The sequence below is a fragment of the Artemia franciscana genome, unplaced genomic scaffold (assembly GCF_032884065.1).
Source record: "Artemia franciscana unplaced genomic scaffold, ASM3288406v1 Scaffold_674, whole genome shotgun sequence".
NCBI lineage: Eukaryota > Metazoa > Arthropoda > Branchiopoda > Anostraca > Artemiidae > Artemia > Artemia franciscana.
In genome coordinates, this window is record NW_027066929.1 from 264,609 (window position 1) to 292,204 (window position 27,596).

Sequence of the window (27,596 nt, forward strand, 5' to 3'; positions counted from 1 at the left end):
TTAACTTGCCAGTTTTTTTTTATTAAACGTGTTTTTTAATTTTTGGTTACTATGGGCCGTGGTTCGTCCTTTACTAGGTTGCAGCTTCTGCTGCAACCATGACATATAATAATAAAAGATATTGAACTGTGCAAGCAGGTAAAGAGCGACTAATACGAATGTTGGCAACAATGCTATAATAGAGCAATTATAATAATAGACCTCAAAACACAGTGTTTGCTTGGAATGAAAATTACGCAAAAGAATAAGCACAAGGAACTTGCCAAAAAAATTTTGTGTGCACTCTATTATAAATTAATCAGTTTCTAGATGGTTTCTTATGTATAAGAAAGGCGGACCAAGAGTAACAGCTTGGATGAATCCTCCTACAAATTTCTCGCAATTTTTTTCATTTAACTTTCCTTTCTCTCCCAACCCCATGAAAAGTAATCACACCTTAGACTTTGCTTACAATTATAAAGATCATCCGTATACGAATGGGGACGGGGTTGTTTATTCCGACTTGATTTGAAGAACTGACGCTATGACTATTTGATGTCACTGTTACGACTATATTTGTTTTTAATTTATTTTCAAATTTTACATGACAATAAATACGATACATAAAAGTGGACTTTTTTTTCCAAGGTTTGCAAAAGTTAGACAAATTTAGACAAACTTAAACCGTTTTGATAGCATTTAATTTTATAGTCCATTTTAAACCATTTTGATCTCAAACTTGTCTAATGACAAGAATTCTTATCGTCAAATTTGTCTCATCTAAAAAGTAAAATGTTTAAAGGAGTGTAGTGTGTGATAGCCCAGAATGAATTTCGAAATTTTGTGTATGTCCTGTATCCTTGTTTCAGGATTACAAGGTTTTCCATGAACATAGCAACAGAAGACTACGAGCTAAACCTTGAACCAGCTTATAGTGTGGAAAAGTGCAATTGTCCAGTAAACTACCTGGGTCTGTCTTGTGAAGATTGTGCCCCTGGCTACTTTCGTGCTCAAACAGGTCCGTTTGGAGGGTTCTGCGTACCTTGTCAGTGCAATGGACATGCTGATACCTGCGATGTTGATACAGGAAAATGTTTCGTAAGTTTTACAGCAGTTTAGACCAAGTTGGGTCCAAGGGGCTCCATCGTGTTAGAGCTAAAAAAGAGCGCGTAAAAAATCTCAAAAGCTTGCTAGTACATGCATTTTTTCAAGGACTTCGTATCATTCTGTCATTATTTCAAATTTATGTACGATATTATAGTACAAAAGAAAAATAGTTAAGCTAACAATCAACTTTAATGATTGTCTCACTTCTAATTTAATGACATCGATTAAAGATTATATAAATGGCACGAGTAACTTATATAAAATTGTGTACGCTATCTTGTATCTCCTTTAAGTTCGGATTCCATGGGGTTTTTTGTCGCCTCCATCTGCTTCAGCCTTTGATCCTTGCAAATATAGCCTTAAGATCAAAGGGCAATAGCCTTAGCCTTAGGATCTAAATAGCCTTAGCCGTATAGCCCTACCCGTATCTAAATAGCCCTACCGGTACGAGCCTTAGCTGTCTTATACCGGTCGCTTCACTCGCTACGGTCAACAGCTCAAGCCTTCGCCACGTGCACAAGGTAATTATGACGTCATTTTAAGCACAATTCCCTGTATTTTTTAAATTTTTTATCCATGATTTATATAAACTAACCAGTTTCAATTCTCACGGTTCGCACATCATTCTGTAAAAATTCCACAATAGGAGCTATAATGAAGGCACAGTAGGTTTTATGTAGTTGTTGCTGGTGTTTATAGTAATTCTATAGTATCGACGTAATATGGCCTCGAATCAACGTAGCGTTTTACATAAAAATTATGTGTTATGAACTTTCATCTTGGCATTTTCAGTAACTCAAAGATCTTATAATAACAAAATATTACGAAAATCGTATAAAAGTTCAAAATGCGGTATGTGGTCGTCAATTTATAAATCAAGGCACAAATTACAAAGAACAAAGGAATTTTATAGCTGATAATGATTCTAAATGTTATTTACAGACAGAAAAACGACAATTATTACAAGTTATCATTAGAATAAGAGGACATAAAATTTTCGTTTTTACCTGTGAGAAAAGGCGCGTCAAATTTCGAAATCTGCGCTATGAAAAAAACTTCTATGATGATAATCTTCTTTACACTGAGAGGTAGCTAATTATTACTAAATTAAAAAGAGTTTTTTTCAACTAAAGGGCAATATTCAACACTAAACGTGCAGAACTCAGGTAATAAGTCAGACTTAAACCAAGCAGAAATAACTATGAATGAAGCAATTACACGTGAAATATGCATAAACTTACGGTAAAAAAAATACAGTAGCGGATCCAGGGGGGCTAGGGAAACCATGCTCTCCCCCAAGATTTTCTCGCGCCCTCATTTCTTGCTTCTTTTTTACTCTTTTTTTGAATAAATTCGTTAATTTGGTCAATTATCGGCACCTTTGTCACATTTGCCCCCCGTCCCCTAAGATTTTGCTAATTGGCACCCTTGTCAAATTGAGCCTCTCCCAAGATTTTGCTTTAAATCTACCCCTGAAAAAGCTAAGTTAGGCTTTAGAAATAAACAGAAACTACGACAAATAACTGTAAGGCAGCCACCCTCGCAAAACCCCCATGGTCGATAGTGTCGTATGTTCTTGACTGAAATAATAGAGACTTCTCATAAAAAACTGTATTTTTTATGAAGCCCTTTTAATATTAATTTTTTTTAAATGTAACTCCTCACAACAAATATTAATTTAATCTAATTTTTCCACTATAAAAATTGAAAGATTTTCATTGCATAAGATTATTAGTGGGAAAGGAAATAAAATCAACACTTTTTGCTATAAAGTAGGAAAGCATAAAAGAGAACAGAATATAGGATATCTTCAAAATTAGGCAAGTGATCTTATTAATTATCTGATTTTGCTATAAAACCTGACATCGGTGGGACTCAAACCCAGGATTTTCCTTTTATAAGTCAAATGTTATCAAACAGTTCGTGGTAACGAACTGTAGTAAGGAGCGACCCGGCTCAATAGTAACCAAAACTCTAAAAATTGATATCAATAGCTGCATCAAAAGAATCGCATTTTAATGCTGATTTTAAATATATAAGTTTCATCAAGTTTAGTCTTACCCATCAAAAGTTACGAGCCTGAGAAAATTTGCCTTATTTAGGAAAATAGGGGGAAACACCCCCTAAAAGTCGTAGGATCTTAACGAAAATGACACCATCAGATTCAGCGTATCAGAGAACCCTACTGTAAAAGTTTCTAGCTCCTATCTACAAAAATGTGGAATTTTGTATTTTTTGCCAGAAGACAAATCACGGGTGTGTGTTTATTTGTTTTTTTTTTTTTTTTTTTTCCAGGGGTCATCGTTTCGACCAAGTGGTCCTAGAATGTCGCAAGAGGGCTCACTCTAACGGAAATGAAAAGTTCTAGTGCCCTTTTTAAGTGACCAAAAAAATTGGAGGGCATCTAGGCCCCCTCCCACGCTCATTTTTTTCCCAAAGTCAACGGATCAAAATTTTGAGATAGCCATTTTGTTCAGCATAGTCGAAAACCATAATAACTATGTCTTTGGGGATGACTTACTCCCCCACAATCCCTGGGGGAGGGGCTGCAAGTTACAAGCTTTGACCAGTGTTTACATATAGTAATGGTTATTGGGAAGTGTACAGACGTTTTCAGGGGGATTTTATTTTGTTTGGGGGTGGGGCTGAGGAGAGGGGGCTATGTTGGAGGATCTTTCCTTGGAGGAATCTGTCATGGGGGAAGAAAAATTCAATGAAAAGGGCGCAGGATTCTCTAGCATTACTATAAGAAAACAATGAGAAATAAACATGAAAACGTTTTTTCAAATGAAAGGAAGAAGTAGCATTGAAACTTAAAACGAACAGAGATGATTACGCATATGAGGGGTTCTAAAAATACTTTAGCATAAAGAGCGAGGTATTTAGGAGGAGATAAATACCTCGCTCTTTATGCTAAAGTATTCTAGTAATTTCAACTATTTATTCTACGGCCTTTCTGATTCAGGGGTCATTCTTAAAGAATTGGGACAAAACTTACGATTTAGTGTAAAGAGCGAGGTATTAACGAGGGTACAAACCCCCTCGTATACATAATAAAAATATAAGGTTATGAAAGTTTGTTACGTAAGTTAATTCTTAAGTTACGTATATTTTTTACTAATAAAAACGTTCGTTAAAAATTAAAAGTTCTAGTTGCCTTTTTAAGTAACCGAAAAATTGGAGGGCAACTAGGCCTCCTTCTCCATCCCTTATTTCTCAAAATCGTCTGATCAAAACTAAGAGAAAGCCATTTAGCCAAAAAAAGAATTAATATACAAATTTCATTTTAATAATTTATGTGCGGAGAGCCAAAACCAAACATGCATTAATTCAAAAACGTTCAGAAATTAAATAAAAAACTAATTTTTTTAGCTGAAAGTAAGGAGCGACATTAAAACTTAAAACGAACAGAAATTACTCCGTATATGAAATGGGTTGTCCCCTCCGCAATCCCTCGCTCTTTACGCTAAAGTTTGACTTTTTGCCACAATTCTACTTTTAAAACAATTAAAAGCTTTAGCGTAAAGAGCGAGGGATTGCGGGGGGGGGGGGACAACCCATTTCATATACGGAGTAATTTCTGTTCGTTTTAAGTTTTAATGTCGCTCCTTACTTTCAGCCAAAAAAATTAGTTTTTTTTTATTTAATGCATACCACAAGACCAGTATGTAAACTGTACTGTATCTAAAGGACTTCAGTTTTTGACTTTGAATTTCAAAAAAGTTAATGAATTGACCATACGCTCTAGAAGGGGAATGTAAACTTTCCCCTAGAGTCACCCCCGTGGATTTAACTGCTTGATTGATTTTTAGCGAATGAGAGAAATGATGGAAAATTTTCTTTTTTGATTCACGGTAGGTGCAGTCGCAGAAATTTTCTACTCACCTATGGTTTGATTCTTTTTTCTGTTGTCAATTAATACCTAAATATTGCAGTTTTATTATAGAGATTAATAGAACAATATTTACTGTTGACGAAAGCCTCCTCGGGCTATGGCAAAAAAAAACTACACACATAATAATAACGTATATAACAACAACGCTTAGCTATAAAATAATATGACATTACAAAAAAACAAAACACACGTAATAAGACACAAAATCCATAATGATAACACACAAAATAGCCTAACATATAATATGGCACACACTATAATACACATAGCTATAACACACATAATAATAAAAATAGCCTTAATCTACTCGCAATTTATTAACGATTTCTATGTGCCACACGGAAAAAAATTGCCCAACGGAAATGTCCACACGGAAAAATTTACCCAACTTACCCAACCATCTAAATTTCTACTTCCAAATTTTTTTCAAGCCAGTCAATCCCTCTAAAATGCGTCGAAAACACTTCCCTCCTCAAATCACCTAACTCTTTACATGTACTCATACAGTAGCTAAAATCTTCCTCTTCTCCATACATAGGACACTGATAAGGATCATTTTTAATCCTAAAATTCCTAATTTATCTCCGTGTATCACTAACACCCAAAATGTACCACGAATCCATCTTATACAAACTTCCTTCAGCTGTAATATGTGTACATTAAATGTTGTGGGGTAAGATGTTGTGGGGACAATATCTAAGCTATTATTTCATTGTTGTCCGCAGTCATATAGTTAAGTGATGTCTGAATTAATGATAATCACTATAGACTGTGATTTTCAAGACTGGTTGTGCTTTCGTCAAGGCTGAATCTGGCGAACATTTCATTTACAAACATTGTTTTGATTCAAATAATACAATCGATTGATAATGACGAGACTCCTAAGAAAACACTTAGCCAGGTGGATGGGGTTTATCCGGAGATCTTGTTACTTTTTGACGTCACATCATTACCTATGCTTTTACTAATTTTTACTAATTTTTGTCCTCCCTCCTTTAAGAAAAAGATGCACTGGGGGCCCTCCGAAAAAAACAACAACAACCAAGAATAGAATTGTAGCTGTAAGGTGATTTGGTGATAATCTGACCATGCACATACGTTGGGGGTATTCCCCCACTGAAATTCTAAATTCTTTCGAATTCCTTGGCACTTCTTATTAAAATTTTCAAATTAAAAAAAAAAAGTGATTGTTATCCCCCCACCCCGAAAACATTCTTACGCTTGTGCATGATGCACGACTTTGGTATCTATTAGGTAGTGGGCATAAGCAGTGTGAATTTCAAAGGGACTGAATTGTAAAAAAGATAAGTCAGCTGTTGGCCTTTTAGCTTTCTTCCAATTTTCTAGGGCTTGATATGGCATGTTTTTAATTTCGCACCTTCCGTATTTGTCATTTTCCGAAACCGTTCCCAGTAGACACATACTCCAATCATGAGACTAACTACTGCTTAAGTTTGGTACGTATCTACTTCAAAATTCCAAATTTGAAATCAATTGAGAGAATCAAAATTAACGGATTTCTGTTGGAATCTTTTCAAAAATGAATTGATGCATGCTTATGCAAACAAGGCATTCCAAAACGGAAAAGGATATTTTCAAATTAAACTGAAAATGAGCTGAATAAGGACTATGCAATGAAAAGAGAAATAACCGCGTTCTTTCTTTCTTTTTTTATTCTAAAGGTTTTTATCGTCCGCTGAGTTCAAATCTCTAATACTTGATTTTTATCGTTACTTTAAGTGGTTTTCACTTAAATGCTTCTAATGAAGTTCTTTGTTTTGCTACTTCTGATTGAAACTAAACAATTTTATCGTTAATACTTCTGAGTCCCGAACGGGTAAAAAAAATTGTATACGGACGCCTATATCTGTTGCCTAATTAATAATAGAAACAAAAAACGAAACAAGAAGAAAAAATGAAGAAGAAAATTAGAAGCAGTGACGAGAATAATTTTTAGCGAGTGGATAAGAAATGCGCAATAATGCAGATATATTGATAAGGACTTTTGCAAAGCCGTTTTTATTAGCAGAAATCAAGCAAGTGTTTGAATCTCAAAACATAAAACTAAAAATGAAACTGTCATTCAAAATTTGATTGGGTGTCAATTCTGTCCTGGGCTACTAAAGTTTTGGATGAATAAGAATATTTGATTTCTTTTTTTTACAATTAGAAGGATTGTGTATTGAACGTCTTTTAATTTGACTATACAAAGCATTGTTTAAAAAATATCAACAATATTTTGATTTTTGCGTGTGTATGGTGTTATTTCAACTGCTGCCCTAAAAAATTGTGATAAACAGTTTGTTGTGGACACGATTCTCCCCTTATCAAAAAGAACTAATGGTTTAAAATTTTCCAAAATATAGAGGACCAGAGCCTGTTTACTCATTAACACTTTACGTTTTCTATTATACGGGGACTGTTTCCATGCATATGTTACATTTTAGTCTATGAGACACTAAATACTTCAGTTTCTTTATATTCTATAGATAAAGTCCTCTACCAAATTTCAAAGTTCTTTTTTTATTGCAGGATTGTAAACACAACACAATTGGTGATAATTGCGATATGTGTGTCGATGGCTACTATGGAGATGCTACCGTTGGAACACCCAATGACTGTTTAATCTGCGCGTGTCCTCTTCCTCTTATTTCCAACAAGTAAGTGGTAAACAGATGCATTAATTGACATGTAGCGTCTTTAAATCGTTAATTATTTGAATAGGTAAAACTCTGCGTCAATAATATTCTTACTTAAATTTGAATAGGTGGTCTTTACTCACACTCAACATTAGGGACCCCCCCCCCACCTAGAAGGTACCAAAGGAGAATGTTGAAGCATTTATTTGTAAAAGTAAAGTCTTTGGGGCTCCAAACACCCTTAAAAAACTCCCTCTATTTTCTGCTAAAACAAGAGAATACTAATACAGTAATATGTATTTACGCCAGTGTCGTTGTTTTTTACCTCAAAGATTCTCCAGTTGAAAGAATGAGTCATATCCATTGCCAATGAATTTTTCGTTTTATGGTTCTTTTTTTTTTATTTGTTTCCAGGTGTGTACTCAAGAGAGGACCTCAAGGCCACGTCTGTTCTGAAATATTGTGATTATTTCCATTCTTTTGCGCAACTGAACTCACAGATTATAATCTACCTGTTTATAATTGTTCTGACACATCACTACCCCCAACTAAACTTAAATGACTGTGGAATTCTCTGATATGAGTTTGTGGCCCATCTAACTCATCCATGGTTTGGGTTGCGAGTTTCTACAGTCAAGAAATTCCTCTTAATTTTTTCAAGTTTTTTAAGATATTTTAACATTTAATTAATATTAATAGAAATACAACAAGAGTCTGATTGCAATAATTGCTATGACCTTTAAAAAACATACTATATCAAACAGTTCGTATTAACGAGCTCTAAAAAAAAAAAAACGGAACTCTAAAAAACGGAATTTTGGTACCAATAGTTACATCAAAAGAATCGTATTTTAATGCTGATTTTAAATATATAAGTCTCATTTTACAAGTTTGGTCTTACATATCAAAAGGTATGAGCCTGAGAAAATTTGCCTTATTTTAGAAAATAGGGGGAAACACCCTCTAAAAGTCATACAATCTTAACTACAATCACACCATCAGATTCAGAGAACCCTAGCTGTCCCCTCATCAATGCCCCGCTCTTTACGCTAAAGTCAGACTCTTTCTCACAACTCTACTTTCTGAAATATAAAAAAAAACTTTAGCGTAAAGAGTGGGGCATTGAGGAGGGGACAGCCCCTTTCATATACGGAATAATTTCTGTTCGTTTTAAGCTTTAATGTCGCTCCTTGCTGTCAGTTGAAAAAGCTTGTTTTTATCTAATAATATATAGAATTGCAGGAAAATTGAATCAGCTATGCATACTGGGTGGGAATTATTAATTTTAGCAACGAAAAAAATACACTCACACAAACGAAAAATTGCGAACTGGTAAATCGGTGAAACTTAGTAACAGCTGTCTACCCTATGCAGATAATATTAAGAGGGCTCCAAGAAGGGGAAATAAATGAGGCAACAAAGCTAGAACAGACCCAGCTTATCTTCTGTATGCGCTCTTATTTAAATCACGTTTCCCTAATTGGTCTCAATAATTTTAGTAGTAGCTGTAAATACAATCCCCCCTCAAATGTAAAAAAAAGGATGGAATAGAATCTTTTTAGAAGAGCTCCATTCGTACCTCAAAAATTTTGAAACCTAAAAAATACGACTTACAACACAATAATCAGTTTAATTTAACAGGAACTTTATTTCTTCTTAAAAAAATAGTTTATGAATCTATATCATTTTGATCACAGATGGTATTAAAGTCTTATTGTTGTTTATATGCGGGGTAGTTTGGCTTGTATTCTGGGTATTTAGCTTCACCAGTGTATTGGACATCCGCAACATATCCAGAATATTCATCAACGGTGTAGGTTACAGTTTGAATTCTACCGTCAGGAAGAGCCACTCTGTATGAACCAACGGTTTTTCCTGAGGCGTCTGTGTCTTGTTGGTGTGCATAGTCGTTGTATGAGGGCTCGTCTTTTACGGCCCAGGCGAAGTTGTACGGCCTTGGTTCGTATTTGTACTCCTGTTTGTATGCTGGGTATTGCTCTTGAGCAGCAACTATAGCAACGATAGCAGCAAAAATTACGACCTGAAAATGAATGAAATTAGAGTGAATAGTCTGGTAGCTGACAGAGAAGAACAAAGAGGGGAGTAAATAACTTAAGTAATTTGAAATGAAAACGTTATAACTGGTAGAATTGTATTGGTTTCATCGTATAGGATTTTTTTGTGCAAAGCAACAACTTTAGTTTAACAGATGTGAGTTCTTTTTTTTTATATCTATAACCTTTCTCTCTCTTTTACATTATTTTGGAGTATGTGTTAACTGTTTAATGTAGAATGTTTTCTCTTTTTTGTTTTGTTTATAAAGGGTTTCGGATGGGAAGCCAAAATACTATGACTTTCATTAGCATAAATAAAGGTTTGTGTTTTGATTTTTCTCAATATAAATTAAAAAGAGTACTGGTATTCTTATTTTGTTTCATGTTTTCATTTTATTTTGTTTTATTTCACTATTTTTAAACTTTAAGGCGATGTTAAACTAAGTCAAAAGACACTATATGCATCCAGTTTGTCAAAAGGGCGAATCTGAAATATCTCAGGCACGACTAAGGGGTTAAATTAATGGCTTACGGGACCAAGCGGGAACTTTTAGCGAATATTGGGTGAAGGGGTCAAATATATCTTACATTTTGATCTAGGGGCACCAGTGGGAGCTTATCAAGGTAAAACAAAAAAGGATAAAGAATACGGAATTAGACTTTACAGTCCCTACCGGCGGTGCTAAACTCCGTTTCTTGGCCGTTAAGCCAGGAAGTTCAATGGGGGGGGGGGGGGCTGGTGGCCAACTATACTGTGCTTTTGCACACCCTTCCTGTTTACTTTCCCCATATTTCTCTAGGTACCCATTTAGATCTGGGTGCACTTTGGCTGAGCTTACAGAGTCATGCCACTGACTCCCGTCCCAAACTAAATAATTGGGTACAGTAGGATTCGAACCCTCGCCCTCTCAGACAAAGGACCCTGAATCCAGTGCGCCAACCCACTTGGCTAGGACATCTATCAAGGACCGTAAATATTTGAAGAAAATACGATCGATTCTTATAATACAGCTTTTTAGGATTTTTTTTTAATTAATTACTAAAACTGCCGATTGGTCTATCCTTCAAATATGTTTTTTAAGAGATGTTTTTTTAAGATGTTTCAAAGATGTTTTTTAAGGCTCTGTGTGGAATATTATCTGGATATTTTATATCCAGATTTTTTTTATTATCTGGATATTTTATATTTTTTTTAGTCAATTTACGTAAGTGTCAGACCTTATCCCGGGAAAAGGTGCTCTTATAATTACTTCCGAAAGTGTAAAATGGTTGCTCTTATGCTAAAATATATACCTATACAAAGTGGGTTGCAGCTTGAGTACCGTCCTCTCCTAGAAGAAAGTATGAAGCAAAATCTTGTAGTACAGAAAAATGATGAAGGTTAATATATGGCAGACGAGAAAGTTCAAAACTAAAGGAGGGCACAAAAAATGCTCGTGTCCCAAAGCAGCAATTAAAATCTATTTTCTAGAAATAAAATTACGGGAATTATAAGTGTAGATTTGGTGTCTACAAGAAAATATTTCGGAGTTGACGTCACACATGAAATATGCAAAATAAGTGCTAGTTCAAAAATAAAAGAAGTAAAGTTGATTAGTAAGGCAGTAAACTATACAGTAAGCTTAGTAAGGCAGTAAGTTATACAAACGCAGAGCCGCTTCTAGGGGGGGGGGGCAACCGTTGCCGTGGCTAGGGTGTGCTGCCACTGGGAATTGTCTATTTTAATCCAGTTGTTCACTTTGATTCGACCTTTTTCGATTATATTTGAGTGAGAGGGGGGGGCACTGTAATTACCTTTTCCCTGGGCGTCACCAACCCTAGGAACAGCTCTGTATAATACAATCTATCAAAATTTAATTCTAATTCTTTTAATAAAAGATAGATCACTGACAGTAAATTCAGTGTAAAATTTAGCGGATTTCAGGGAAATAATTATCAGACAGGATAACCAGACCAAATTTTAGCCATAATGTTTAATGGACGTTAAAAAGGGGAAAATTTTGAAACATTGCCTTTTTGGGTATATAAAAAAGAAATATAGTAAAAGTTTATTCTTTTGGTCTTAGCCCCCCCCCTCCCTGCTTAAGACACGATCAAAACGTTCTTCTTTTTTAACAGAACTTGACAAAAACGAAAGCTAAATCTGATCTGGTCATTTTAGCAAAAAATTCATTGAGATTTTTTTATGCTTTATAAAAGATATTGCCAATGCTCACCTTCATTGTAATTATTTCTTTTAACTTTTACTGTTTATGAACTGCAAGAGACTAAACTCAAACTGATGCACTTGACTACTAAAAATTCCCTTATATATGGTGAAGAAAAATGCAATGGTAAATTAACTAGACCACGCCCGCGATTTTTGACCTTAACCGATTGATGAGCATTGGAATTGGGCGTTGGTACGTACGTCTAGTATGTTAACAGACTTTTGCAAATTATCATCTTCACCTTAGGCAAGGGATTTTTTTTTAATTTATGATTGATTGTATGTCCGTTTTTTTGGTCAAGATCATAGTAATATCGAAACCAATAATTTGATCTTGACGAATCAATAGGCAAAATATTTTAGTTTGTTCTAGAATCTGGTGTTTATGTGAAGTAGAGTGTCATTTGGTTAGTATAGCAGTTAAGAAGAATGGAGCGAATGATTAGCATTTGAATGAGGTTTCTAAACAAGTAGGGATAAAGAGTAACAAACTAGATTTGTTATTGCTAACCCCTGTTATAATCTTTATTATCTAGCCTACAGGGCTGCTGGATAAAACTGTCTTGATATCTACGGAAATATTTACATTTTGATTGTCTGTTGGTATTTTCCTTTTTGCGAAAGTCATGTAACAAATCAAACTTGAAGCGAATAGGATTTTCTACGAATGAATAAACTTTCCTAAAATAAAAAGAGATTCCTAAAATATCAGGAATTGATACAACTAACACTATGCATTTACTAAATCATATGGAAGACTATAGGAGAGACTCAGAATAATATTGCCACTTTTTTGGCGTCACGAATCGGTTAATCCTTTCGTGTGTTTGTGTGTGTGTGTGTTCGTCTTTATTAAGGTTCTGTTAGCCTTTCATTATGTAATTTTAAAACAGATCAGGAAATAACTATCTTATGATTTTCAAAATCAGCTTTCAGAAAAAATAGGTTTTTTGGCCCAAAACATTTTTTTACATTATACTTCCTTTGGCTCAAGGGCTTACTCATGTAAGTCTCAAACTAATCAAAAGTAACCAGACTTTTGTCCTATTTTGGGGCCTAACAACACCCTTCCCCCTCCCAATGAAAATATGTAGTCTCCTTTGTAAGTCAAGAATCCTTGCAAGTTTAAAGCTATTCGAAGAACAGGATTTGGGCCTCATTTTCAGAGAAAGGGACCGATCTCCCAAACTAATATTATTCTTGTTGTTCTTGCACGATACTTTCAGGGACCTACGCGTTTAAATTTCGATCTGCTCATGGAAAAAAGTGTTCGCTGGCCCCTTTTTCCCCTTATTCAAAGGAACCAATATTTGTTCTTCTGCATTAGAGTCTTTTTGGCCTAATAAGTTAAAGATATGAGTTTTGAGCTTTTTAGAAAAAAAAACCAGCTTTTTGTCTCTTTTTGAGCCTCCTAGCCCAAACACTGAAGGATAAAGGTTTCAAGCCGGGCAAAAAAAGCTTTTGTGCCTTTTTGGGCTCAAGGCAATGGGAAAAAAAAATTCTGTTCACAGTTTTTGAGGGTCTGCAACTCTAAACTAATTTTTCTCTGTGTCTGAGGGTTCTCTTGACCTATTGTCTTACGGGTTTAAGTACCAAACCCCTCCTAGAAAACAAAAATGTTCTTTTTTGGTGGGAACCAGTATTTTTTCGTTTCGTTTTTTTTTTTTTGTGTACCGGGGTTCTCTTAGCCCAAACACTGAAGGATAAAGGTTTCGAGCCGGACCAAAAATTTTTTTGGGTCCTTTTTGGGCTCAAGTCAATCGGGAAAGAACCCAGTTTTTAAGGTTCCGCAACCCCAAACTAATTTTTCTCTGTACTTGAGGGTTCTTTTGACTTATTGGCTTGCAGGTGTAAGTGCCAAACCCTTCCAAGAAAATAAAAATGTCCCTTTTTGGAGAGAACCAGTATTTTTTCTGTTTTTTTTTTCGCAACGGGATCCTCCTAACCCAAACACTTGAGGATAAAGTTTTCGAAACAGGCCAAAAAAAAATTTTGGGCCTTTTTGGGTCCCATTTTATTGGGACCGTGTCCATAATTTTTTTTTAGATTAAATAAAAAAAAAACAAGTTTTTTTTAACTGAAAGTAAGGAGCCACATTTGAACCTAAAACGAATAGAAATTATTCTGTATATGGAAGAGGCTGTCCCCCCCACTCAACGCCCCGCTCTTTACGCTAAAATTTGACTCTTCCAACTCTACTTTTTAAAAGAATAAAAAACTTTAGCGTAAAGAGCGGGGCGTTGAGGAGGGAACATCCCCTTTCAAATACAGAATAATTTCTTTTTGTTTTAAGCTTCAATATCGCTCCTTACTTTCAGTTAAAAAAAGAAAAAAAAATTAATTTAATTTCTGAACGGTTTTGAATTAATGCAGGTTTTGATTTTGGCTCATTGTACATGAATAATTAAAGCGAAATTTTTATATTAATTTTACTTTTTTTGGCTAAATAGTTTTCTCGAAGTTTTGATCGGACCATTTTGATAAAAATGATCGGGGGAAGGGGCCTAGTTGCCCTTCACTTTTTTTTATTTCAAAGGCCACTAGAACTTCTAATTCAATTATGGCACTTGGTATTAACCAAGTGACATATAGCGAACGCAAATTCTGTCGGTCTGTCGATCCCGGTTTTGCTAGTTTAGGCACTTCCAGATAAGCTAGGACGATGAAATTTTGCAAGGGTATCAGGGACCAGATCTGATGAAATTAGAAATAGTCGTTTCCCTGATTCGACTATCTGGGAGGTGGGGGACGGTTAGTTCGGAAAAATGAGGTATTTTTAACTTACGAATGGGTGACTGGATGTAATGAAATTTAATATTTTGAAGGATATCGTGTCTCAGAGCTCTTACTTTAAATCTCGACCGGATCCGGTTTACCTTGGGGGGAGTTGGAGGGGGAAACCAAAAATCTTGGAAAACGCTTAAAGTGGAAGGATCAGCATGAAACTTGGTAGGAAAAATAAGCAGAAGTCCTAGATACGTGACTGACATAATCGGAACGGATCCGCTCTGTTTGGGGGAGTTGGGGGGGATTAATTCTGAAAAAATGATGTATTTTTAACTTACGAAGGAGTGATCGGATCTTAATGCAATTTCAAATTTAGAAAGACCACGTAACTCAGATCTCTTATTTTAAATCCCGACCGGATCCAGTATCATTGGGGGGAGTCGGGGTGGGGGAACCGGAAATTTTGGAAAAGGCTTAGAGTGGAGAGATCAGGATGAAACTTGTGGGAAGAAAAGCACGAGTCCAAGATATGTGGTCGACATAACCGGACCGGATCCGCTCTCTTTGGGGGAGTTGGGGGGGATAATTCGGAAAAATTGGAAAAAATGAGGTATTTGTAACTTACGAACAGGTGATCAGATCTCAATTAAATTTGGTATCTAGAAGGATCTTGCGCTTCAGAGCTCTTACTCTAAATCCCGACCATATCCGGTGATATTGGGGGAGTTGGACGGGGAAACCGGAGATCTTGGAAAACGTGAAAATTTAGGTATCTTTATCCTACGAATGGGTGATTTAATCTTAATGAAACTTAATATATAGAAAGATTTTATATCTTAGATGCACCATTTTCAATTTGATTCAGATCCGGGGACATAGGGGGCTAGAGGGGGGAAACAGAAATCTTGGAAACCGGAAATCTCGGAAAACGCTTAGAGTGGAGAGATTGGGACGAAACTTGATGGGAAGAATAAGCACAAGTTCTAGATACGTGATTGACACAATTGGAACTGATCCGCTCTCTTTGGGGGAGTTAGGGGGATCCAGTGCTTTTTCGAGTTTGGTGCTTCTGGACGTGCTAGGACGATGACAATTTGTAGGTATGTCAAGGACCGGCACAAATTGACGTGATAAAGTCGTTTTCCCCGATTCGACCATCTGGGTGGCTGAAGGGAGAGGAAAAATTAGAAAAATTGAGTTATTTTTAACTTACGAGTCGGTGATCGGAATGAATTTTGATATTTAGAAGGACCTCGTGTCTCAGAGCTCTTATTTTAAATCCCCACCGGCATTAAGCCTCTGATTTTCTTTTTAAATCAATCTATTGATTATTAGAATTTTGCTAGTGCTCATGCCATATGAGCTCTTGGCTCTTGGCTTTTCCGACCTCGTCACTAGCGCCATATGAGCTCTTAGTTCTTGTTTACGAACGTTTTTTATTAGTAATAAATATACATAACTTACAAATTAACTTACGTAACGAACTTCTATATTTGTATATATTTATTACGTATTTGACTGCGTTTGCCCCGTCATCAATACCTCGCTCTTTACACTGAAGTTCGAATTTTGTTCCAATTCTTTAAGAATGACCCCTGAATCACAAAGGTCGTTTAATTAGAATAAATAGCTCTTTTGAAATTACTAAAAAATACCTTAGTGTAAAGAGTGAGGTGTTGAGGAGGGGAGGAACCCCCTCATATACGTAATAATTTCTGTTCATTTTCAGTAATGTTGTTCCCTACTTTCAGTTGAAAGAACATTTTTTTAGTTTAATTTCTTATTGTTTTTTAAATAATGCTGGAAAATCCAGCGTCCCCTTCATGGAAATTCTCTTCTTTCATGATAAATTTCTCCATGGAAAGATCCTCTCGCGTAATCTCCTCCCCCATCCCCCCTACCACCAGAAAAAATTCCCCTGAAAACGTCAGAATACTTCCCAATAACCAATACTACATCTAAACAATAGGCAAAGTTCATAGCTTGCAGCCCTTCCCCCAGAGATGCTGGGCATTAAGTAGTCCTCATAGACATATCTATTAGATTGTTGACTAAGCTGGACAAAATGGCTATCACAAAATTTTAATCCGGTAACTTTGGGAAAAAATAAGCGTGGGAGGGGACCTAGTTGCCCTCCAATTTTTCGCTCACTTAAAAAGGGCACTAGAACTTTAAATTTTTGTTAAAATGAGCCCTCTTGTGACATTCTAGGACGACTGGGTCGAGACGATCACCCCTGGGAAAAAAAAAACAAATAAACACGCATACGTGATCTTTTTCTGACAAAAAAAAATCAAAATTTCCATATTTTTGCTGGTAGGAGCTTGAAACGTCTACAGTAGAGTTCTCTTATACGCTGAATCTGATGGTGTGATTTTCATTAACATTCTATGACTTTTAGGGGTGTTCCCCCTTTTTCGAAAATAAGCCAAATTTTCTCAGGCTCTTAACTTTTAATGGGTAACAAACTAAACCTGATGAAACTTATATGTTTAAAATCAGTATAAAAATTCGATTCGTTTGATGCATATATTGATATCAGAATTACGTTTTTTAGAGTTTTGTTTACTATTGATCCGGGTCGGTTCTTACTACAGTTCGTTACCATGAACTGTTTGATTTGTTCTCCTTTGCTCAGTGACAGCTGTAAGTTTTGATAGATAGTTTTTATTCTGTTTCCCGGCCCATTAACACCCTCATCCCTCAAAAAAATTTTCGTCCCATTAGGCCAGGCAAAGATTATTTAAGTTTCAAGCTAATCAAAAAAAGTTTGCTGGGCCATTTTTAGTTTCAGAATTTTGGGGCCTTTGCGCTAACTAAAAAAAAAATATTTTTAGCTCATTTGCTGGCTTGAATATCAGGGGAATCAATTTTTTATTCTGCAATGGGGTCCTCAGGCCCCTTAACACCCTCCCTTTCCCTCCCATGACCAGCCCCTCCCTAAGGATTGGGTAGTCATGGCACCCCATAAGCCATATCTTTTAGAGCTTTCGTAAATTCTGAAAAATTGCTATCTTGAAATTTCGATCTCAGGTTGTGGGGGTTACCGGGGGAGGCGAGTTGCAAAAAGGCACAGGAGAGGGGCTGATTAACTTAATATCGCTTTCGACCCTTAATTTCAATCTAAAGAGCCCTTCCTCCTCCCGCGAAGCTTGTATGACTACCTCTTCAGTACGAAGTAGTCGGGTACATAGCAAAAAAATGATGCTTGGGAGGCCCGTGGCTCTTCACTATAGTCAGCGGAAGAACGTTGCCCATGAAAATTAAATTGAACTACTAAAATGGAAAAAGACAAAGTATTTTGCATTATTAGGATATTCATTTGTAAAATACGAGTTTCTACACTTACCCATCCCCCCACATCCACTGATTGGCCTCCTGGAGACGCAATTTTTAGATTTTCATTATGAGGGAATGTCTAGGTGTTCGCTTATTGGAAGGTAACACAAGCAGCTGTTTTTATCCATTTTCGGGACTTAGTTTTGTTTTCGAACCTTAGTTTTGAACCTTAGTCGTAATGTCCCCTGGCTCTCTACAAATAGCACTGCTGACGAGAATCATTGCTTTTGTAAGTGAACCTATCATTTTAAATATCCGAATCCGATCCAAGTATTTATCCTTGGAATTTCAACTGAATTGTGCGATATTTTAAAGTCTTTTCCCAGTAGGGGAGAGTCGGGTAAGACGGACCGGGGGGCAAGACGGACCTTTTGTCATTGCTCGACTTGAGCGTCACCTTTTTATCACTTGTAGAGCTAGAAACAACGGCCATCTAGTGGCTAAATTCGGAGCGAAGTCTGAGAGTTGAAGCCAATCTTGTCTTCGAGAAAAATATTTTTATTCGTTTTCACATTCTCGAAACCGGCTTTTGAGGTAAATGTTTTTCTTTTCTGGTGTTTCTAATGTTCTGTTTTATACTGTGGTAATTTTTCTTACAAATATGGAGGTCTAGGAGAGTGTGTGAGACATTAATTTTTTTCATTGCAGCGCCATCTTATGCTATAATTTTTAACTATTCCGAAAAAGCAGGTTTAGGGTAAGATGGACCACAGAGACAGCGGGTAAGACGGACCGGTCCGTCTTGCCCCCTATCATCTGGGATCTTTTTCGAAGTTATTATTTTTTACGTATTTTGTGAATATTGTGTTGCATTTATTGTTCCCGCATGTCAATTAGAAATATATTAAGCTGTCTCTCTTTTGCAGAATCGGAAAGTATACTAGGAAAACCACCCACGGTCTCCACGACCAGGACTTACTGAGAGCAGCTGCTATGCGAGTTAAATCTGGTTCGCCGCTTCGCAAAGTTTCGAAAGAGGTTGGTTTGCCACGAAGCACAGTGCGAAGAGCAGTTGCAAAACTCGACGCAGCAGAAAATCCCCAATCAGTGGAGTTGGCAACTACCTTCAACTTTAAAAGTGTGTTCTCAGCAAACGAAGAGATACTTCTAAAGGACTATATGATCACGGCACAGCACATGCATCATGGACTTACGAAAAAGGAAGCAGGTCAGATTGCATATGAATATGCCCAGGCCAAAGGGAAGAATATGCCGAAGAACTGGACTGAAAATAAGTGTGCAGGAAAAGACTGGATGAATAGCTTTATGAGTCGTGTTGGGCTTTCCCTAAGGTCCTCCGAAGCGACAAGCCTTGCCAGAGCCACCAGCTTCAACAGGACGAATGTCAGCGAATTCTTCAATAATTTAGAAGAGCTGCTTATAAAGCACAAATATCCACCGAATAGAATATATAATCTTGACGAGACTGGAGTAACCACCGTTCACAAGACACCAAAGGTGGTTGCAGAAAAGGGATCAAAGCAAGTTGGACGCATTACTTCGGCTGAGCGAGGGACGCTGGTAACAGTCGTAGGTTGTATCAACGCAGCTGGCCAGTCGATAGCCCCTTTCCTTGTCTTTCCACGAGTGAACTGGCTTCAAGGTTTTCTCAATGACACGCCCCCTGGAAGCACAGGAAAATGCCAGCCGTCTGGATGGATGACAGCCGAAATCTTCCCGGATATGATACGCCATCTGATCTCCCAAACCAGTTGCTCGCCCACAAATCGACTTCTGCTGATTATGGATAACCATGATTCGCACGTCTCATTGAGCGTGGTTACTCTTTGCAGAGAAAACGGCATTGACGTCTTAACGCTTCTGCCACATTGCAGTCACAAGCTGCAGCCTCTTGATGTTGCTGTTTATGGGCCATTCAAGCGATACTACAATGAAGCAGCTAACTCGTGGATGATTTCGAACCCAGGCAGGAGGATTACCATTTATGAAATCGGAACATTCGTTGGAATCGCTTTTCCAAGACCTTTCGTCATGGAAAACGTACTAAGCGGGTTCCAAAAAACAGGAATATACCCTTTCAATAGGAACGTTTTCCAAGATCACGACTTTCTCAGCGCCTTTGTGACAGACCGACCAGCAACAGAGACGTCTCCCATGACAGGCCAGTCTGCAGTTCCATCAACCAGCCCTGGCGACAAGAGCTTGAATAACGACGTGCTGCCAACTACCAGTAGCTCAGTGATTTCTGCGACTATGCCAGTGACTCCAGAGTCGGTTCGTCCTCACCCTAAGGCGAGTTTCTATGCAAGAGACGGAAAAACGTCTAGGAAAAGAACAAAGTCCAAAATTCTGACGAACACACCTGAAAAAAACAGACTGGAAGAAGAATTTGAGTTGAAAAGAAAAAAATCTGAAAAGAAAGCTCAAAGAAAACAGCCTGAAAAGAAAAATCTCTCCAAACAGCCTGGGAACGGGGAAGACAGCTTCGATGAACATATCGCGCTGGATGATGAAAGTGATGACAGCTTGCATTTGGATGGGTCAGAGGAGGAGGAGTTTCTTGATGGAACCGAACCAAAAAGTGGGGATTTCTTGGTTGTGAAAGTGCCGACCAAGAAGAGCTTCAGGAATTATGTTGGAGTTGTGTGTGATTGTGAATCTGATGGTTTCCAAGTTCAGTTTTGGAAGCGATTAGCTCCATCGAGCAAATTCACGGCAACTGAAGAGATGAGCTTCGTGCGAAAAGAAGAGGTCATCATGAAGCTGCCAAAACCGACCCCTTCGGGTGGAACGACGAGACAGTCGGCTCAGTTCGTTTTTCACGTAGATTTGGCCTCGTACAGTGTTTAAATATAGTTATTTGCTAACTTTTTACTTTTTTACTTACTACTAGTATTTTAAGTATTCGAAATAAAGTTGTTTAGAGACAATCAATCTTTTTGAGCAATTGGGTCCGTCTTGCCCAAAGGGCTGGTCCGTCTTATCCTATGGGGTGGGCAAGATGGACCTTTTGACCAACTTCAGTTTTTTTTTATCTGGGCCCGGAAATACGGTTGATTTATGTGTGAAGAAGGTTTCTTTACGTAACTCAATGTTTTGGGGACACGTTAGACACCTTTCGTCAGTCGTTGCTTGTTTCCAACCTCTTCCGCAGAAGAAAAACCAAAATGGGGTCCGTCTTACCCGACTCTCCCCTACTTGAGGTGGAATGGCCTTTTTGCAAAAGAAAATGGTAATTTCATTCCTGTGGTAATCAGGTCATTAAATACGGGAGACAAACTAAACCGTCAATGTTTTTCTTTGTGAAACAATTAGAAGATAATAGCTAAATCGTGTCCCGCGAAGTTTCCCACACTTGCCTTTTTTTATTGCGAAATCGTATTATATTCGTGGAATAAATACATAGCAATGAATAATTTTCGCCGTACATGTCTTTATTCTTTTTTTTGTACCCTACGATTAATACATATCTGATTCTTAATGTCTGACGAAATGCATTCGGGTAAGGTATATAAACCCGTAGTATACACCATTGTGGTCGAAATACACAAGGCCGGCCTTTATATCTGAATTTGCAGCCCAGTCTGTTCTGCCAAGCTGACCCTCGTTAAGTTTTTATATCAATAAAAATGTGACAGCCAATCACTGGTTTCAAAGTGAAAAATTGAGAACATAAAATTAGTATAAAAACTGAGAAATCTAGTAAGTTTAGTCAATTCAAATTATAGATATAAATTTTAGCTAAGCTTTTATTATAATAGAAAGTAATTGATAAGGAGTAACAGCGACAAAATCTATAGCAAAAAAGAAGAAAAAAGAAAATTACTAGCAACATAGACCGATTTGTTTTTTATAAATTATGCCATCAGGGCATAATTTACAACCTTTGCCCTGAGGGCTCTCTCTCTCTCTCTCTCTCTCTGTGTGTGTGTGTGTCATCCTCAAAGACATAATCCCCGGACCTTAAAACTACATTGAATGAAATGGCTATCTCAAAATTTTGATTGGATGTGTTCTGGGAAAGGGAGAGTAGGGGAGGGGGTTAGTTGCCCTCTAACCACTTTTGAATATTAAAAAGGGTACAAGCGCAATCAATTTTTAATCGAATGAGCCCTTTTCGAAGTTTCTACGACAAATCCTTCGATACGAAGTGCCCTGGTCTAAAAAAAAATAATAAAATAATAATACATTGTGCCCACATCGCTCATTACTTATATACGCTTCTTAGAAGGAAAATATTTTTTTTTTTCAAATACCCATATTTTTAGCGTAATTTTTGGAGCAGGCATATTCCCTATAATATTTTATATTTGCAATGGATGTTAGACGTTGCACAATAATCTAACTCGTTTGGGGGAAGTTGACAGTCTATTTAAGGGATTTTTTTCTGTACTCTATGTATATTTACTACAGATACAAGGTGCGATGTGGCGGTGGCCTGAACTCCTTATTGATCGTGCTATTAGGCAGCACCATTGCATACCCTATGTATGTATTACGTACTATGTACGTAATTCTTAAGTATGTACCCGGTAATATCAAATGCGGGTGTACAATTTTTCAGGTCTAGAATGTTCAAAAGATTTTGTTTGTTTTAAAATTGTGCAATGACAGATAGATTTTACATGCTAAATTATGTCTTCGTTTTACGTTGATGGCGTAGATTGCTTTGTTGCGAGATTTCTTTGAATATATTATGAAATTGCATCCAGGATTTTGCTTTGAAGGGAGAGGGTATTCGTGTGTGTGTGGGGAGGGGTACAAAAACTTTTGAAAACGGATCAAAATTTGTTTATATGCATTTTTATTCACATTACGAGTTCGGCAAAAATTTTTGGGGGATTCAAACACAGCACCACCCCCCCCCCCCCTGGCCTTGAATTTTCTTTGTATTTTCAATGTTTCAACTACTCAGTATATTTTCAGTTGTTCTATTTCAGTTTTGCATCGAGCTGCTCCGTTTCAAGCAATGGGCTCAATATCGATTGTTTTTGTAAGCCAGAATATACTGGACCTTATTGCGAAACATGTTCACCAGGATACTTTGGCCAGCCAATGGTTGCGGGTAAGTTAGTTGTGATAGCTTATAAGGCTTTTTCGTATCACTCCAACCATTGTCACTACTAGTGCTCTTTTTAGCGAGACAAAAGAGCGTTCATAAACATTTTCTCGATCAATAATAAATTCACATAAATTAGCGTCCAGAGGTGATAGATAACGTGAAAATCGATCGAGGGCATGGCTTATCTGGGTAGTATTAATACTGAAGATGGTGGATATAAAAAGTAAAATAGCCATAACGCAGGTTGGTCTTTGAAATTTAAACTTTTTTTTTTAAGAAAAAAAGATAATCTTTCAAGGTTTCATTAGAACATTGGAAACCACGGCAGCGATTGTGGTCTGAATATGGTTCTGAGCATAAGTGTAATTTCAGTATTCTATTTGAGGGGGGGGGGGTACACATCTGGAGAGCTTGGGATACCATTCAGGGGAAAGGGGAGTTTTTGGGGCCTTCTCCGAGAAAATTTGTAAAAATACAAGCCTAAACTTGTTTAAGCTGTCTGAAAACTTATTTCCAGGACTTATTATATAATGCATACCGAACCTCGAACGGTAAAAAGTAAAGGGGGTGTGGGCTTGCACTAAGTCTTCAATAGTAAATTTGAATAAAGTAAAGTTTGGCTACTATTTAGCAAAGAACCTGGTCGGTTAATTTCAAAAGCAATTCACAATACATACACACAAATAAAAAATAAATCATACAATTAAGGATGTAGACATGGTTCCACGGCCTTCTAGTGGCAGAGGCTCACTGGTGGGCCCTTGGTGCCCGAAGTGTATGGGACATATCTATTTTTGTGCAATTACCGTACCCTATCAAATTTCAAACAAAATTAGCGCTTTACTAAAAAAAAAAAAAACGACGAAAAAACAAATGACCGTGTATTGTCAGTTTAAATGACATATACTGATATTTATCCCTTAAAGTTTTGGTTATTTTTTTTCTATGAAAGTACAAAAGTGAAAGCATTTAAAATGTATTTTGTTTTCAGTAAAGTGCAAATTATTTTCTGGTCTTGAGAAGGCATGGGGGTTATCGGCCCTACACTTGTTAGTTTTTACTCGTTTTGAGTTTGAATCGGCTATTTATTGTAATTTCTGTTCGTTTTGAGTTTCATGTATTTATTGATAGTGATTTGTGGTAGTTTTTCTCTTGGAATATTATTTGACTTTATTTCTGCTCATTTTTGGCTTAATGGAGCTCTTTACTTTTCTTTGAAAAACTTGTTTTATGGGAGAAATTTCTTAAGTTAATATTTGTTCGTTTTTTATTGCGATAGTCTTTTTCATGGAAAAAAAAACACCACTTTATATATCTTTTCAGTTTTTTCTATAAGAATCCGTAGTTTGGGTTGCTAATTTTATGTTGGAGAAACTTTTTGTGAAATTTTTAATCCTGACACAAACATAATTTTTTTAATTTAATTACGTAACTCCTTAAGTTTACCTGAAAAACAAAACTCAATATCATTCCCAAATATTCTATCTATGTTCTTTGACAACCTGGATACACTTACATTCTTTTTATGTATTCAAATTATAAAAACATAAGTAATAATTTTAGTAGCCCCAAAAGTTTCAACTTAATACCCCCCAGTCGTTCTCGATATATCGCTGAGGTGGCTTATTGGCAACCAAAAATACAATACCTTTTGATTTAGATTAAAGCAACATTTAGTTTTAAGGCATAATGGCCCAATTGCACAATTGTGGGGGGTTGACATGCCCAATATCTCTAAAAACATAGTTGCTGGACCGTTCTACTATGCTGAACAAAATGGCTTTCTCAAAATTTTGACCTCCAATCTCTTTTTACTCTTAAAAAGAGCATTAACTCCTTTAAAAATTTTATTGATATTTCTAGCAATTATAGAGTGGTGCTAACAATGACATTGCTTTTATGCTCATTCGAAAATATGTATGCATATAGTTCTTTTTGTTTAAATGAAAATCCTCCTAAACGATCCCTAAAAATTCCACCTTAATACCCTTAGCGTTAATAGTTACAGTAACTGTAGCGGTAGTATTAAAAGTATACATATTGTGTCTTTTGGCTAGTTCAAAACCCCCCAAAACATACCGTAAAGGTCTAACTAAATAATATAAATTGTTCTTCAGATATTGCTTTGTCTCGTTTTTGAAAGTCCACACCCTCATAGTTTGTTTTAATTTAGTTCAAAATCCTTATAAATATTCCTTGAAAGCTGCATCTTAATACCCTTAGTTTGCGGAGTAACAGTAGTTGTAGCAGCGTTAGTAGCAGCATGCGCATAGCACCTTTGGTTTCTTCCACATGCCTTTCAACGCACGCCAAAAGTTTCAGCTTATTTCCATCAACCAGGGTGGCCGCCTCTTGTGATTTATCACTATTTCTAGTGGTTTTCTATGTTGCCTAGTAATTTTCTTCTAGCTAGTGATTTATAGTGATTTTTGTTCTAAGACTAGTGTTTTTTCCTAAATCTAATGATTTTTCATGATAGTGTTTTTTTTTTTCAGTGCGTAGATTCATAATTTAATCGTGTAAATCATACAAGACGTTAATAAAAAACGCAAGATAGTGATTCACTACAGTTTCTAACATGTTCCAGATTAGCATTTATGCAAATATACCGCCTTTGAAATTTCCGATTTCCTACCATATGTCCATACAAGATATAGACCCCAAAGCGTTATCATCAAGATAATAGGCAAACCTAGTTAATTGCAAAATTGCAAAAAAAAAATGTCTATGCTTCCTATTTCACAACATTTGCCCAGGTTGAATTTTCGTCTTCATATTTATGGTTTTTCCTCTTTAACCTGTCAGTTCTAGATTAGACTTTCTTCTGTTAAAACCTTTGAAAGTGGAATGAATGGTGGATGTGAATACATCCTCTACATCTGCACATGGAACAGAAATGGGGTCAGTGAAAAATAAGAATGCTGCAGTATATTTAATTTAATTTTCTAAATGAAAAAAGAAATCATTGAAAAAGAAAATGGGACTTAATGCTTTTTATAATAGGATTTTTAATATAACTAGACATATTAAATCAAATGTAGTTTGATAATTGACGTCGGTTGGGAGTAAGGGGGGTATATACTCTGGGAATTTCCAAATTGTCCAAATTTTCTTATTTGCAATTGAAACACCTAATTTGCGCAATTAACGTCCTATTTTTTACGGTTTTGGATTTATGTGCTAATATATGAAACAGTTTGTGACACGAACTGTAAGAATGGGGCGAAACGGCTCAATAGTAACCGAAACTCTAGAAACGGAATTTTGATATCAATCGGTATATCATCGGCCTATAATGTTGATTCCAAAGGTATAAGATTCATTAAGCTCCATTTTACCCATAAAAGGCTAAGGAACTGCGAAAAATTTGTCTGGGTCCAAAAGAAGGAGGAAACACCCATTAAAGTTAAAGAATTTTAATTAAAATCAAACCATTAGAATCGGCGTATCAGAGAACCCTACCGTAGAAGTTTCAAGCCCTTATCTGCAAAAGTGTTGAATTTTGTATGATTTGACAGAAGAAAAATAGCCGATGCGTGTAATTTTTTTCCAGGGGCAATCGTATCGATCCAACGGTCCTAGAACATCGGGAGAGGGCTCATTTGAACCAAAATTAAAATTTATGTTGTCTCTTTTACTTTACCAAAAAGATCGGACGGCTACTATCCCCCCTCACACCTCTCTTTTCCTAAAAAAAATTGTTCGATCAAAAGTTTGAGATAGTAATTTTGTTTAGCATAGTTGAAAGGTTCCAAAACTAAACCTTTAGATATAACATGACCCAAGCAGCCCCTAGATTAGGTTTGGGAATGAAAGTATGCTTAGGAAAACTTGCTGAGGATAATAAGGATAATGTCCGATCTATGAAAACCAGTTTCATAGCCACAAAGACAAATAAAGGGTTATAGAATGTTTGGGCTATATATTTGCACATAGGGGTGGGAGTAAGGTCAGGCTAAGTCAGGTTAGGTTACTTCACCCCTCACATCCCCCTAACGTACAAATATATAGCCCAAATTATACTATTATATAAACTGAAGTATTATATTTTCACCATATTTTGGCATATATCATTAGGATTAACAAAACTTTACTTCTTAGGTGTGTCCTATATAATTAACAAGTACCTCTTTTTTTTTACTAAAGAAGCAATAAGACCGATGCTAATCGAAATTTGTGAAGGGTGAGACAAATTTTTCCCTGAAAGTATTAAAAGGCCATTTTCAAAATTGTCCTGGTGTCCCAGTAATTATACTAGCCCAACTAGAGTAAAAAGGAAATCGTTTCTATATTTTTTGGGAAAAAACTGTGACTTTGAGTCGACAAGAACAAAATTAAGAAGAAACATATATTTCTATTAGCAAAGTGACATTTTACTGCATTTTACTGCAAAGTCTGTAAAAAGACACTCAGCTGCCAAAAAAGGTTTCAAGTTCTTCTTCAACATGCCGTCAAAAAGTAACACGACATTAACGCGTATGCAGTACTAAACCCACTCCAACTTAGATTCGCTGGATTAACTTCAGCCGCAAACAAGTCACAAGCTGGAAATGCTTTACCTGAGAAAAAGCTTGAAATGTTCTGCGAGAGATATACGGTCTTAAAATTCAGAAATAACTTGGGT

At 36.4% G+C, this 27,596-nt stretch overlaps 2 protein-coding genes across 2 annotated transcripts in view; one reads left to right on the forward strand and one right to left on the reverse strand.

Moving 5' to 3' along the window:
* The window catches only part of LOC136043493 (laminin subunit alpha-like), a 167,433-nt gene that overhangs the window by 90,645 nt on the left and 49,192 nt on the right, over positions 1–27,596 (forward strand). The window contains exons 24-26 of the mRNA XM_065728411.1: positions 849–1,077; positions 7,514–7,641; positions 22,851–22,975. Coding sequence (XP_065584483.1) covers positions 849–1,077; positions 7,514–7,641; positions 22,851–22,975 — 482 coding nt within the window. The remainder of the gene's footprint in view (positions 1–848; positions 1,078–7,513; positions 7,642–22,850; positions 22,976–27,596) is intronic.
* Positions 9,249–11,961, reverse strand: LOC136043491 (uncharacterized). The gene is made up of 2 exons (XM_065728408.1): positions 11,891–11,961; positions 9,249–9,661 (listed from the first exon to the last, which is right to left on the reverse strand). The coding sequence occupies exons 1-2, from the start codon at positions 11,894–11,896 to the stop codon at positions 9,332–9,334; spliced, it is 336 nt and encodes a 111-aa protein (XP_065584480.1). The 5' UTR covers positions 11,897–11,961; the 3' UTR covers positions 9,249–9,331.